General features: G+C 36.4%; 1 protein-coding gene across 1 annotated transcript; it reads left to right on the forward strand.

Moving 5' to 3' along the window:
- Nucleotides 1-13,427: 13,427 nt before the first annotated feature.
- Nucleotides 13,428-15,815, forward strand: LOC131028848 (3-dehydrosphinganine reductase TSC10A). Its single transcript, XM_057959218.2, has 4 exons — nucleotides 13,428-13,888; nucleotides 14,449-14,712; nucleotides 14,952-15,105; nucleotides 15,302-15,815. Exons 1-4 carry the CDS (start codon nucleotides 13,472-13,474, stop codon nucleotides 15,619-15,621), a joined length of 1,155 nt encoding a protein of 384 aa, XP_057815201.2. The 5' UTR covers nucleotides 13,428-13,471; the 3' UTR covers nucleotides 15,622-15,815.
- The last annotated feature ends 300 nt before the right edge of the window (nucleotides 15,816-16,115 follow it).

Below are 16,115 nucleotides of genomic sequence, written 5' to 3' on the forward strand. Positions count from 1 at the left end.
TCCTATGTTGCTCGATGATGTCACTGAGTGATTTAGAGTGACCGGGATGGTTCATGGTCCTTTTCTTTTTGGTTGTGATTGTTGTTTGTTTGTGACGTGTCTGTCTTTTGCAAAAAGGGTTGCATTTCAGCTCTGGCCTTCAATGCCATGATGTTACGCATCCATTTTGCTACATTAAAATAAAGGTTCTCACCTACAAAGTGCATTACTGAAAGCAAGTTTTTCTTCGTCTCTAACTGTCCTCGGTCTCATTTTCTTCTTACTAACATTTCTTTCGTCCATTCGGATAGTCAGTTCGGTCTAGTGCTTTGATTTCCCCTACACAAGCGCAGAAGACATCACACAAGCGCAGGATTCGCCCTACACAAGCACAGAAGTCAGTTTCTGCATTTTTTGTGGGCCCCGCAATGTCCTGCAAGCAAGTCAAATTCATAAAATTGAAACCATGGGTTTTTGAGATACATACCGCTGCTCCTGCGTCGTCCGGCTATCTGTACGTGCGTACACGTTCTTCGAGGTGATCTGCCATTGGAATGTTCATCATCTCTTTGCAAGTGTCCTTTTCCAGAGCAACAAATCCTCCTCTTTGGCTAGTGCAAATGAGCAATTTTCACTCTCTTGGTCTCATTTATAGATCTTTGTCAGTGCATAGATGGATGTGCACCCTCTCCATCTCATGTTGGTCGCGGTCTTTTGTGTCTTTAATTGCTTGTCCTTCATGCATCCGATCTCCGATTGTCAGTCTGTTCGATCCTATCATTTTATCGATCAATTGGCCTCTTTTTTGCATGTTTCCGGCCAATTCCTTGAGGGGGCATGCATATGTCATTGTCAGTGTCTAGGGCATTTTCATTATTGTTCTTTGAAACAATGCTTAAAATTGCATTGTCTCAAAGAGGGGCAAAATGTAGACACCTAAAAATGGTCAACGCTTGCGGAATCGTACTTTAACATTTGCGCATTGCCTTATTTTAGGTTTTTGCGTTGCATTAACATTTCTCCTATGTCACGCACTTGGTTTTTATCATTTGCGAGCATCGAGTCATTCTTCTACATTCTTCATTTGTCTCGCTCTCAAATTTGGTCTTGTCGACAACACTCTCCAGTCATGATTTTGATCGATCTTATCCTATCGTATCAATGTGCGTGCTCATTTGTCATCATTTTGGACATCGTCAATCCTAATTAGGGTTTTGTCCTCTTATCAATCTTATCATCTGGCAATCAATTTGTCATCAATCCTTATCATTTTCAATCTTGTCGTTTTGCGATCGATTTGTCATCAATCGTTGTCATGTTCGATCTTGTCATTTTGTGATCGATTTGTCATCGATCGTGGTCATTTTCAATCTTGTCGTCTTGCAATCTATTTTGTCGTCGATCCTTGTCCTCTTGTCAATTTTGTCATTTTGCGATCAATTTGCCATCGATCGTTGTCTGTCTCAATTATGTCAATTTGGATCAATTAGTCATTGTTCTTCGTCAATTGGTGCATTTATCAATCAAATCATTTATCACATTGGTCCTTTGTTAATCCGAATCATGATCGAGTCAATTATCTTTCATCGAGACCTAATTGTCATCCTTGCACTGCTAATTTATCTTCTAGGGTTTTATGATTTATTCATTTAACCTTGTTTGTCATTTTCTCTCCATTTTCTCCATCTAGGTTAAATAATTTATTTATTTATCCGAGGTCTTCGAGTCACAATTAAATGTTTAATTTAATTGGCTAACTAATTATTCCTCTTTTTGTGAATTAATTAATAAATGAAAAATTATTAATTGATTTGCCTAATTTCTCCTAATTCTTAATTTCCTAATCTTTCATCAATTTCTAAATTCCCTCTTTGTGAATTAATTAATAAATGAAAAATTATTAATTAATTCACTAAATTCCTAATTTCCTCATTTTTCTAATTTCCTAATTCCTAATTTCCTCATTTTTCTAATTTCTTAATTCCTATTTTCCCAATTTTCTAATTTTCCTAATTTCTAATTCAATTTCCTCCTATTTTTCTCCTAATTTCATGGGAATGACATTTCAATTTGTCATAATTTTTTATAATTGACATTTTTTGATTTACAATTTCCATTTGAATTGAATCATGCTAATTTGATCATCTCTCCAATTTGTCTATAAATTGGATGAATTTCTTCAATCTCGGCTAATAATAATCACTTGTTTGAATCACTTTGTCGAATCAATCACGCTTTGAGTATTCTTGTGCCAATGTCAATCTTGCTTTCACATTAGTTTTTTTGCACTTGAAGGTGAGATCCACAAACAAAGGCTATTTGGAGAAGAAAGAAGGACAATGGAGCCGCATGAAGGAGACGTTCAGATCTGCATTTGGTACGCTTAGTTTTTAGCTTTGAATGTTTTGCTTTTCATGTCTTCATTGAGTGTGTAAGGATTGATCATTGCAATCTGCTTTTGTGATTGAGCTATGACTAATATTTATATTGCTTTGATGATTTCCGATTTCCTAGCTACATATATATAATTTAAATCGCTCAAGAAATTATTTAATCAACACCTAGATATCCATTTAAATAGAACTTAAAAACAAAACAAAAAAAATAATTTAAACTTTATATATACCTGTGTCTCCTAATGAACAACTGGGTCAGTGGCAACATCCAAAACTCCACACATCGACCCTAACGTGATACCCTATATAGTTCAAAAAATATAATCCAATATATATATTTAATTAATTAAATCTATTTAGTTCATGTGTACAATCAAGTAGCTATATAAAATATCAAAATTAAAATTAGTAAATTATATATTATATAATTCATACCTCTCCTGCAGCATGTAAGGCTCGTCTAATCCTGTTGATGTCAGAATCATGCAAGCAGCCCACTACAACATGATCCCCCTCACTGTCTGGCTCCATAAGCATGGTAGTGAGCATCCCCGAAAATCTAGTATCAGGTACTATGGCTCGATCAACTGATGTATAAATAGGAGGAGGAGGTGTATCCTGACCAACTGTTGTATGCTAGGGCGAGTCAACAGGATGTGTAGTAGCAGTAGGATGAGAATCTGTATGCTCACAACCACGGCTAGATGCACCCGGTCTACCAAGTGCACTCCTAACAAATGATGGGGTATCATGTAGTGGGATCCCATGATCCATAGAAATGACTTGATATGCATCCAAGAGATCACTGGATAAGCATGCACTTATCTATCATAAAGGATCTATGTCATGCATGTGTGCAATATCCATCGATGATGGTATGTCTACTCGAACATATGGATCATCACCCGTTGATGCATCATGAATGCTAGTATGAGAGCGCAACAAATATCTACCCACCCGATCTGATGTTATCTCATCCACCTGTGTGGCTATAGTAGCAATATTGGAAAATATGGATTGTCGAGTGTCATCTGGCACACTATCTGCAACATGTGCTAGGTCCGCACTCTTGGGAAGAACCACAAGGTTTGGACCAATCAATGCCCGTTTATTAACGGGCGGGGGTGCACCTGGTCATCTAAACTTATCTGAAAATCTGCCCTTCCCTTGCCCAACATGTTTCGAAAAATCGGTGTAATCAACATCATCCAACAAATGAAACTCTGCAAATAATTGTTTGCAGAAATAAAGGGGCAACTCATCCTTTTGGGGCCACCTATGATGAGTGGCTAACCATCTAGGATAGATAAATGGTGCTACCAGTACATCTGTGCACCTGGTAGGCATATAGCCTTTCACCCTACCAAATGTCTGATAATGACGAAACATGGTTTTCACATCAGCTGTGGAAACCCTATCATTCACCGTGTCCCATTTCACAGCACCACGTACACTGCGTGAAAGGGATCTATAGAATCCCTCTGCATTGACCTCATCATATGGATTATAATTGTCGACGAGGTCAATCATATGAACTAGCTCATGTCTAATAGTCTCGCCCCTTTGTTTATTTGTGTGATCACGCATGTTTCCCAAAGTGATATTTAAATGATCTAAGGCATGTTGGAGTGCCTCGGTAGTCTGTTTGTAGAGCTGATGTCTCTCCTGTGGAGTTGTTGTAGACCTACGTGACGTCTGCTCACTCCCACGAGGATGAACACTAGGCACAGAAGTACTCGTGTTATGTGATCCAAGCTCGTCAGACATGATGTTCAGTGGATAATATATATATATCTGCACATGTGCATGTATGTAGTACACAATAAATAATAATTAAAAATGTATTTACATATACATTTAAATCATTTTAAACATATTTTAAAAACATGTAAATTAAAGAAATTAGATATATACATTTTAAAGAAATTTAAACATCATAAATGCATACTCAAGAGTTAACATTTTCTAGATATAAAGACAAATTTAAGATAAATTTCTAGAGATCTATGCACAAAAGAAATTTAAACAACTATAAATTTAATTTTAAATTTCAATATATGTCTAATTTACAATTACATATATTTGCATATGCAATAATTAATTTGAAAATTAGTCAAATTAAGTCAAATTAAGACCCCAAGTTAAGTCAAATTAATTTACAATTAAGTAAAATTAATTTACAATTAAGTAAAATTAATTTACAATTAATTCATAATTTTGCATATGTACAAATTAATTAATAGGTCCTAATTTGGTCTTATGTGGTCCTAATAGGTCGTAATTGGGGTGCAAGTAAATTTCGTAAAAGAAAGCAAGCAGACCTGCATAATCTTGAATGACATAGAAACAAGCTCATTAGTTGCCCAGAAGAGAGCAATTGGAGAAAAGCAGAGGAAATTGTTTTTAGGGTGATCTAAATACATGTATAGAGAGTATGCAATACAAACAAACAATGTCTGGAGTGTGTGATGTGGTCTCTAATTTATGTCCGGAGAGACTAACTAGTTTTGGAGTTGGACAAGGAAACCTATTGGGCCACGCTTGGAGGAAATCAATGTGTTCATGCAAGGGCCACCTTTTTCTATTATGAGAATGATGCTTTTGCACTGAAGGATATTTGGAAGACAATATCCAAAAATTTCTATGGTGTGGAACCAGAGTTGGTGGACTCGTCGAAGTACTAAATTCAACTTCTAGAAGACCAGAGAATTATGCTTGCGAAACCATTTGGTCCTAATAGGTCCTAAGGGGTGCACATGTGTCGCAAGGGACCTTAAGTGGTCCTAAGGGGTAACACATGTGTTAGAACACATGCATGACCCCTTAGGACCACATATGACCCCTTGCGACACCATTTGGTGTTTTGTGGTCCTAATAGGTCCTAAGGGGTGCACATGTGTTGCAAGGGGCCTTAAGTGGTCCTAAGGGGTCATGCATGTGTTAGAACACATGCGTGACCCATTAGGACCACATATGACCCCTTGCGACAACATTTGGTCTTTTGAGGTCCTAAGGGGTGCACATGTGTCACAAGGGGCCTTAAGTGGTCCTAAGGGGTCACGCATGTGTTAGAACACATGTGTGACCCCTTAAGACCAAATATGACCCCTTGCGACACCATTTGGTGTTTTGTGGTCCTAATAGGTCCTAAGGGGTGCACATGTATCGCAAGGGGCCTTAAGTGGTTCTAAGGGGTCATGCATGTGTTACAACACATGTGTGACCCCTTAGGACCACATATGACCCCTTGCAAAACCATTTGGTCTTAATAGGTCCTAAGGGGTGCACATGTGTCGCAAGGGGCCTTAAGTGGTCCTAAAGGGTCACACATGTGTTAAAACACACGTGTGACCCCTTAGGACCACATATGACCCCTTGTGACAACATTTGGTCTTTTGAGGTCCTAAGGGGTGCACATGTGTCTCAAGGGGCCTTAAGTGATCCTAAAGGGGTCACGCATGTGTTAGAACACATGCATGACCTCTTAGGACCACATATGACCCCTTGAAAAACCATTTGGTTCTAATAGGTCCTAAGGGGTGTGCATGTGTCACAAGGAGCCTTAAGTGGTCCTAAGGGGTCACACATGTGTTAGAACACATGTGTGACCCCTTAGGACCACACATGACCCCTTGCGACAACATTTGGTCTTTTGAGGTCCTAAGGGGTGCTCATGTGTCGCAAGGGGCCTTAAGTGGTCCTAAGGGGTCACACATGTGCTAGAACACATGCGTGACCCCTTGCGAAACCATTTGGTGTTTTGTGGTCCTAATAGGTCCTAAGGGGTGCACATGTGTCGCAAGGGGCAGTAAGTGGTCCTAAGGGGTCACGCATGTGTTCTAACACATGCATGACCCCTCAGGACCACATATGACCCCTTGTGAAATCATTTGGTCCTAATAGGTCCTAAGGGATGCACATGTGTCGCAAGGGGCCTTAAGTGGTCCTAAGGGGTCACAGATGTGTTAGAACACATGTGTGACCCCTTAGGACCACATATGACCTCTTGTGAAACCATTTGGTCCTAATAGGTTCTAAGGGGTGCACATGTGTCGCAAGGGGCCTTAAGTGGTCCTAAGGGGTCACGCATGTGTTAGAACACATGCGTGACCCCTTACGACCACATATGACCCCTTGCGACAATATTTGGTCCTATGTGGTCCTAATAGGTCGTAAAGGGTACACATGTGTCACGAGGGGCCTTAAGTGGTCCTAAGGGGTCACGCATGTGTTAGAACACATGTGTGACCCCTTAGGACCACATATGACCCCTTCCGAAACCATTTGGTTCTAATAGGTCCTAAGGGGTGCACATGTGTCGCAAGGGGCCTTAAGTGGTCCTAAGGGGTCACGCATGTGTTAGAACACATGCGTGACCCCTTAGGACCACATATGACCCCTTGCGACAAAATTTGGTCCTATGTGGTCCTAATATGTCCTAAGGGGTGCACATGTGTCGCAAGGGGCCTTAAGTGGTCCTAAGGGGTCACACGTGTTAGAACACATGCATGACCCCTTAGGACCACGTATGACCCCTTATGAAACCATAGGACCACATATGACCCCATAGGACCACAAAAGATAAGTAAGATGAGAAACATTCATTTTGGGGATTCATGTGGTACAAGGTACATAAATCAATAAGCCAAGATTCAACACTAGCAAAGTTAGTAGAAATGAATAATGTATCAATTGAATAATCATCAAATTATTCTTTTTTGGAGAAATCATCAAAGTTATTATAATTATTTAACTCAATATTCACATAATCACACTATTTAAAGTTTCAACACTTCACTCTACTTTTCTAAGGAGTTTTTACTATCCTTTTGATTTTGATTTACCCTCAAATTTATTTCATTATCCTTTTGAACCATATTTATCCTTCATTCCTTCCGAGAACATGCAATCAATGTTTTAAACCCCTATATATTTTTCCTTATCCCTTCACAAATAAAATTTACAAGGCTATCCATCTTGGGTTCTTCGTTACAACTAATGATATCAACAATTAAAATTTCTCATAGTTTGAGCAAATAAAATAGAAGTAAATACATTGATCCTTGTCAATTTACATCTATTAAAATTAGTTAACTCAAAATCAAATCAAAATATTTAAGATTTTTAGTAATAAATGTTCATTCCATCATTTTCAAAGATTACAATCTCTTGAGGTATAATTTATTTGTTAGATTCTTCATTTTGTAAATATTGGTCATTTCTGGTCTAGTTAATAAAACTCTTTATATTCATGACCATCTTCCATTTATTGATTGAACTACTTCATATAACATTCAATTATCTCATTTAAAATCATGCTATCACTTCCGTTACTGCCATTTATCAACCTTTACCATTTACATTTACTCTCTTGCCCTTAAAACTATTACTTTGATGATTTTGTGAGTGGGACAATAGCATTAAATTGCCTTGAGCTTGTTGTTCTTTGCCCTTTCTGAGGGTTTGGACATGTGTTGTTGTTTGTTTTTAGCCCCTAGCTTAACTATTGTTTGTTTGACTTCATTGATAAATTTTTCTATAGTATATATAAGGTATGGACCCCTCTCGAAACCCATCTTGTACACTTAATAAAAAAAATGTAATTATACAAGACCCATTAATATAACATTATTATTTAATTATGAAAAACAAATCAACACATAATTATAAAGTGCCAAAACTATTTATTTAATAAGTTGTTTTTCTTAAACTCAAGCATTTTATTATAAAGATGAAAACTATATAATTTGCACTTGTGTACCTTATTTTCTACTCATTTTAGTGGTCTTGTAATAAGCATGATTATGACCAATTGTGACCCTCTTAGAGAATAAATTACCACATAAACATGATCCATCACACTAAGAGATCCTCCGTCTACCTTTGTTTACACTTTCATGTTACAAGGGACTCAAGTGTGAGGTAGTCTCTTACAATTTAGATATGCAATTTCTTGCCTAAATGATTGTCTTTCTTCATTAAACTCTGATGCTAATTCATGACTAATGGTCACATTGGCCCTAAGCAAACTTATTTACGTGGATTTATATAAAAAATAAAAGATCTATCTTGCACATTTCATTTACTTCAACTCACTTTCTTCTTGAAACTAACTATGGCATCATCCATTGTTACAATTCTATACACTAGCACCACAAAAGCACATATTTATAACTTTTCAACTACATGTTGAAACATGCTATGAAAGCTTGACTTAGATTAAAATATTATCTTTTTCAACACATGAATGTTGTTTGAGTTCAAGTAGAATATAAAAATGTATTATAAAAACATAAAATAATATTCTCAATATCTTGTTTTTTTTTTTGCCTCCATGGTTGGATGTTTCTTCTATTAGACCCTCCATCCATGACTACATTGTAAGTACCCAAAATCGTACGAACCTACATGATAATCCAATGATGGCCTAGTGGTCCATCTCATGACCCATAAAGTGTGATATTTTTTCCTTATAATTTTTTTTTATCTTCATGGAAGTCCCTTTACATGTTTAGTGTTGGAGACTTCTTGATCTGTGTGAGACAATGTTGGCAATGTGCGTTGTCATTGATATGAAAACTGATGTCTAGCAATATGTATTGTCACTTAGTTTGGGACAAAAATGGATGTACCACGGATGTACAGGTTGTTCATTGGTGCAATAGTCGATCTAAAGGCTTAGTTGTTGATTGCATATCTGTTTGGAGTCAATGGTATGGGTAGATTCTCATGGTTTATCATACATTCATATTGGAGACACTCTTGTTGAGTCTACTTGCTTGGAGAAGTCTTGATGCTTGACTTAGTTCAATTTCCCATCTAGTAGTTTTAGGAAAATGTTTAAATGTTGAGTCAGTGAATGTCTATGTGTGTGGTACTCTCTTGTTATGCAAATCTGAAGTTTGGTTTGGTAATGGGTGTTATGCATGTTGTCAAGTTTTTAGATGATTTCATTGCCTACAAAAGAAGTTATACCCATTTGATCTTACTAAAATATTTGTGAGCAATTTTGGGTGAATATTATAATTATATTACTTGAACTATCAATTCTTGATGAATTAGATGTGTGCATCAAGTGTATGTAAAACTTAAAATTAGCCTGCTAGAGAACAAAAGATCAATAAAGAATCTTGGTTATCCATCCTATTTCACCTCATGAAGTAAAGAGAGCTGCATTATGTTTTTGAGTTACACCAATTATTACAAATAATGAGAGGACTAGGAACTCCTTGTGTTAAACCCTTTTAGCCTAAGTGTTCTATATTTTTTAAGTGATTATTATTTAATAATGTACATTATTTAAGACATTTTAAAATGTGATGTCTCAATTTTGTGCAAACTTAGATTTGTACTTGTATATGACAATAAAAGGGGGTAAGTTTTTAGATAAAATTAGCCCACTAGGCTAAGTACATGTTGGCACATACTTCTAGGTTCATATATTTTGGGTGTTGGGATGGGTTTTGTACCGACATAGCCCCTTGGAAGGAACATGTTATCATGAGGTATGTAAGAGATGGAGCATGGTCATTACAGGTCAACTCTTCTCTCTTTCCAATAAACCTAGGTGCAAGTGCATAGTGCAAATGCATACCACTCCAACCTACCTTGCCATGTGGGTGCATTTGCATTTTTACAAGGGGATGTGGATTAAAAAGGTGACTGTTGGCAATTGACATTCATTGGATTCATTTTGTTGTCATTAATGGCAACAATATTTGATGGGAGTCATTTACCGACATTAGGAGGCATTTACCGACAAACATTGGCATTGGAGCATTCAAAGCTATACCGACACCGACACCGGTACCAGCATCCAACACTTCAGGGAAGCTGACATCAAGGGAGATTTATTTAGAAAAATATTTTGTAATTATTGTATAAGGCCGACATTGTATATCTTTTGTAATGTATTGTAAGCTGACATAAGGCATATTGTTTGTATGGGTATATAGGTCAGTGTAATAGGTGTGGTAATAAGAAATTATTATGCGAGGATAGAACTTGTGAGGATTGTGGAATGCGAAGATCATTTGTATATGAATGTTGTATCATGCAATGATCTGTAAATGTTTTGTTTGACATTCTTGGAGGGAAGGTGATACCGGTAGTAGTGTTCGGGGTTTATGAACCGGTACAGAGCAGAGCTATAACCAAAACTCTCTTTGGCATAGCAGATGCATTTTGTGAGTTCACTTTCATTGTTTTACTTCAGCAAAAGCTTGTAGTCAGTGAGACTCTTTAGTGATGACCAGTGTGCTCTAGGCAGTGTGCCTTCATGCATGTGCAGGCCCCCATTATATTTAATATCTTTCATATGGCCAATGAATTGATATTGTGGGTCACAAATCCCACTGTGGTTTTTCCTCTTTGAGTTTTTCCACGTATAAATTTTGTGTGTTGTGGTGTTCATTCATGTGGATGGTTCATTTGCTTCAAGTTATATGTTTATTTATTTACCGGTTTATATGTGTTTGGTATAAAAACATAAAATCTTATCTTACCAACAGAACACTGATTCACCTCCCCCCCCCTCTCAGTGTTCTTGGATCCCAACAATTGGTATCAGAGCTTGGTACCTCGGAGGAAGTTTAACAACTTGAGGAAGATCCTGAAACCAGAATCTTTAGCCATGGCTATGGAGAAGCAACTTGAGATGGCTCTTGAGGATTATGATGCTAAACGGATGAAGAACTTGAAATTGCAAGATGAACTGAATTCTGAAAATGAATTCATTCTTGTCGTGCAAGAAAGGTTATCATCTCCTCAAGCTAGAAGGAAGGAACTTTTGCAAAAACAAGATGATGATAATTCTCTCAAGGAACAATTTCAGAAACTGAGTCAAGCAAACATGCTCATGCAAAATGAAATGCAAGACCTGACAATGAGGATGTTTAAGGATATTGAGGATACAAAGAGGAAAGAAGAAAATCTTGCTACATCTCTGAAGAACAAATCTGAGGAATGTGATAGATTGGCTCATGAGAATGATATGTTGAAAACTAGTTTGGTGCAATCCCAAAATAATGAACAAGAACTTGAAAGACAAGTAATATCTCTGAGAGATGATCTGAGTATTGCAAGTGAGTACAAAGAAAATTTTAGGATCAGTGTTGCACAATTAGATGACTTGTTGAAAGGACAAAGGCATAGTGATGATTCTAAAGGACTTGGATTTGTACAAGGAGAAAGCTCTGGTACTGCAGATCAGACAACCGGTGTGCACAACTCATCAAAATAGAGGAAACCGATAGGGAAATCTAATGCTTATAAATTCAATGGTAGATGTTTTGTTTGCAATAAATTTGGGCATATGGCTAAACAATGTAGAAATAGAGCAAATCAAAACTACAACTCTATTCCCGGTCAATGCACAAATTGCAAGTAGTATGGTCATAAGTCAAAAGACTGCAAGAATGAATGTTAAATGTCATGCATGTGGAAAGTTTGGACATTTTGCTAATCATTGTAGGTCAAGGAATGATATGGGATATGTTAAAGCAATTCAGAAGAACAATGTTACATGTTATGCATGCAACAAAATAGGTCATATTGCTAAGTACTGCAGAAGCAAGACTCAACCGGTTAGCAATGATAAAGATAATGAGAAAGGAAAGCAGAAGGTAGATGAAATACAACAAGATCATACCAAGAGATGGGTTAGAAAATCTGAAGGACCAAGTGGAGATGGATCTACACTAGTAACTCCACCGGTACAATAGGGCATTCCTCCACCGGCAGGAAATTCCACCGGTAACTGAGGCATAAGCCTTAGGGGTTGGCAAACTCATTGCAAAATCTTTCATATTACCCCGGAGGAGATCTAGAAGAGATCTGGAGAGTTGTGTTCATCATTGATGAAGGTTCACCTGGCACAAGACTGTGAAACCGACATCTGCTAGGGTAGTTCGCGAAGAATTTATGACAGTGAAAGATTAGGGTTTTATTCGCTGATAAAAAGGGTAAGTGGATTCATTTTCACTCACCAAGCATTCAAGCATTCAGAGCGAAGAAAGGCGAATTTCAGGTGAATTAAGAGCGTGCAAAAGCATTGTGAAAGGATTTCTAGCAGTTATCTGAGAAGCACTCAATCTTCCAACAGACGTTCACTTTCAGGTATTCTTCGAAATGGCATCTGGATCTTCAACTCCTACTTTCATTGCAAATCCCACTGTTGTCGAGGTTAAGGATAGGTTGAGGCTCGTATTCAAGGATGTTCCCCTGATTGCTTGAATGCTTGATTCAAATTGATAAACTGTACAAAACATTTCTAAATATATCAAATTATAACATTTATAAAGATTTCAATTGCATAATTTTTTAATCAAACTCATAGATCCATCTCTCTAATCCACTTAACACTCATTTAATTATTTGATTTCAATAATAAAAATTAAAAAAATTGCTGTTAATCTTACTGTCACATTTTTATTATATTAATTTTGCTGGACCTTTCCATGACTTCGGTTAGTGCTCATACTCAATAAATTACAACCAAACACTTCAACATCGTCCAACAACTAGACATTTGTCTTCATTGAATTTACTACTGCAAATGGATATTATTTAAAACATCAAAAAGTACTCTGAAGGTCTGGAAATGTCAGATATAGCCATTTCTGGTCTAGTTATTAAAACTCTTTATATTCATGACCATCTTCTATTTATTGACTGAACTACTTAGTATAACATTCAATTATCTCATTTAAAATCATGCTATCACTTCCGTTACTGCCATTTACCAACCTTTACCATTTACATTTACTCTCTTGCCCTTAAAACTACCTGTCTTCTACTCCTATCTAACCTTCTCATTCTATTAATTTTGCTGGACCTTTCCACGATTTCGGTTGGTGCTCATACTCAATAAATTACAACCAAACACTTCAACATCGTCCAACAACTAGACATTTGTCTTCATTGAATTTACTACTGCAAATGGATATTATTTAAAACATCAAAAAGTACTCTGAAGGTCTGGAGATGTCAGATATAGCCATTTCTGGTCTAGCTAATAACACTCTTTATATTCATGACCATCTTCCATTTATTGACTGAACTACTTAGCATAACATTCAATTATCTCATTTAAAATAATGCTATCACTTGCGTTACTGCCATTTACCTCTCTTGCCCTTAAAACTACCTGTCTTCTACTCCTATCTAACCTTCTCATATCTTTTGTCTCCTTGCCTTTCTCCAGGAACATAAAATTATCATTGTATAGACCTTCAGTAATGGGACCACTGGTGGAGGGTGCCATTGCTTTAGCTGTAATAGGTTTTATTGTTTTTGGGTTTCAATGGAAGCCTAAGCCAAGTATTGGGAGCGTAAAAAACAAACATGTTCTAATCACTGGTGGTTCTAGTGGAATAGGCCTCCAGATTGCCAAAGAAGCACTGCTTCAAGAAGCCTTTGTCACCATTGTTGCAAGGAATCCTGCAAAACTTGAGATTGCAGCAGAAGAACTAAGGAAGGAAGTCAAGTGTGATGCTCGCAGGATCAATACAAAGGTAAAACCAAACCCCCCAAAAAAATCTTGAAGTTTAGATCCAAAGCTATTCTATTAATCATTGATTAGTGCTAACAGATTTTTACAATCTATGCAAATATCAATTTTATGTTTACCTAGTCAATTGATTAATGCTAATTTGATTGATTGATACTAACAGATTTCGACAATCCATATAAATATCAATTTTATGTTTTTGGATTCATGAAAAATGGAATCCAAAAACATAAAATTGATTAATACTAACTGATTTCCATAATCCATATAAATATTGTTTTTATTTGATTGTCCATATCCAAAAGTATAAAATTGATAATCATAAGTCAGTTGGGTATGGTCCAAGCAGGGTGGTTTACTTGGAGGATAAAACCAATAACATAAAAAACTCATCAAGCATAAAGTTTCTTATGCTTTTCAAGATGCATCTATCATTTTTTTGAGTGCCCATCTTCTCCTTTTTCATATGAATCTATGATTTTCCTTTTCACCATGTTCTGTGTTCGATAGGAGTTCGTGATTTTTCTTCTTAACCATGTTAATTAATTTGTTTATTTTTGGTAGGCTGCAGATGTAAGCAAGTATGAGAGAATCTCAGAGGCCATCAAGGACTCTAACCTATGGAGGCCCATTGATGTTCTTATCTGCAATGCTGGATTTTTGAGGAGTGCATATTTGGAGAACACAATAATAGAAGAAGTGGACTTAACTATCCAGACAAATTTGACTGGAACTTTATACACTCTACATGCTGCTCTGCCATTGATGAAAAAGAGAGAGGGCAGACCCCCAGCTTCCGTTGTGCTCATGTGCTCTCTTTCCTCTTTGGTTAGATAAGCCTTATACCCACTGGAAAATTTGGTTTTTTAATCTCATAAATGAGTCATTTTTGTTTGTTTCTTCTCTTTTTTCCCCTTCTGCTGAGCTTGTTGATTGTTGGTACTACTAAAGAATGGTTTTAGCTAACTGCTTGTGGGTAGTAGTAACTATTAACAAAAATGGTTTTCTTGTCATACATCACTGTTTTTCTTCTTGTTGAGATTTCTGATTGTGGATGACTGAATCAGTTCTTGCTCTATGGTCATGATGTATATACTGCAACAAAATATGCTCTGAGAGGACTGGCTGAATCTTTGAGGCTCCAGCTGATACCATACAATATTAGAATCAGTCTTGTGTGCCCTGGCTTTGTGGACACTCCGCTCCTGGATCAATGTGAAGGTGAGTAATATATGAAGTGTGCATGTGGCTAATATTAGTTTCCCAGAGATATATTTGAATTTCTCTGTGGTGAAACTACATAACATATGAGATTTGTTTGAATATGTATATATTTAATATATATATGAAATTTATAGATCATATTGTTTTTGAATTTGATTGTATGAATTTTCTTTTCACTCCATGATCCATACAGCTGAAATAGAGGATGGCCATCTTGCTCTAGTGAAACTTTTCAATCTGTATGATAGAAGGAAGACAGAGGATCCCAAGGATGTTGCCAGGTATACTTTGGAGGCTGTCAAGGAGGGGAGATTTATAACCACAGCACTCTTTCCTGGAATGTTTCTCACTGTACTATCCAGGGGTTTAATGCCAGCTGATTCCTTTCTGGGTGCTCTGATTGAGCTTATTTTATATTTCCCATTAAGGCTTATAAGTTTTATTATAGCTTCAATTACTCCTGGAGCCGTGAGATATGTTCATAACAAATATTACAAGTTTCCCAAACAATGAAGAGGAAACAGTATTTGTTTTTGTTTTGAATTGTGTTATTTTAGCGTATGACCACTTTGGTGATCAATCATCAGTAGGAAAGTAATAAATTCTTTCCAACCTATGTGAATTTACTATAGCTGTCAATTCAGGCCTAAGTTTGATGGTAGATGTCAACCAAGAAGTTTTTTTTTAATGATTGTTATTTATTTGAAGGTGTTTTAAAAATACTATGATTTTTAAAATTTTGATTAGATTTGATAATTAAAATGTCTAAATATGTTCATATAGCCATTAAATTTAAACTTGGGATCTCATCTTTAACATGAACATTTAGTAATAGCATCTTGGTAGGGGTTTGAATCTTGGTGGAAAGAATCACAATACCATGATTTAACCATCACACTATGTTATTATGGACAAATTATTTTACTTCAAAAGTAAACTATATTTTTTAAGACTTCTTAACATAAATAATTTTATAATATGTATTAATAGTTTGTATTGTTAGTGTC

The sequence above is a fragment of the Cryptomeria japonica genome, chromosome 5 (assembly GCF_030272615.1).
Source record: "Cryptomeria japonica chromosome 5, Sugi_1.0, whole genome shotgun sequence".
NCBI classification, from domain to species: domain Eukaryota; kingdom Viridiplantae; phylum Streptophyta; class Pinopsida; order Cupressales; family Cupressaceae; genus Cryptomeria; species Cryptomeria japonica.

Bases quoted from the DNA above. Each gene is read 5' to 3' on its own strand.
- LOC131028848 (XM_057959218.2), top strand. From the start codon at position 13,472: ATGCTATCACTTGCGTTACTGCCATTTACCTCTCTTGCCCTTAAAACT. The intron at 13,889-14,448 runs GTAAAACCAAAC...TATTTTTGGTAG, and splicing joins CTCGCAGGATCAATACAAAG to GCTGCAGATGTAAGCAAGTA. The intron at 15,106-15,301 runs GTGAGTAATATA...TGATCCATACAG, and splicing joins GCTCCTGGATCAATGTGAAG to CTGAAATAGAGGATGGCCAT.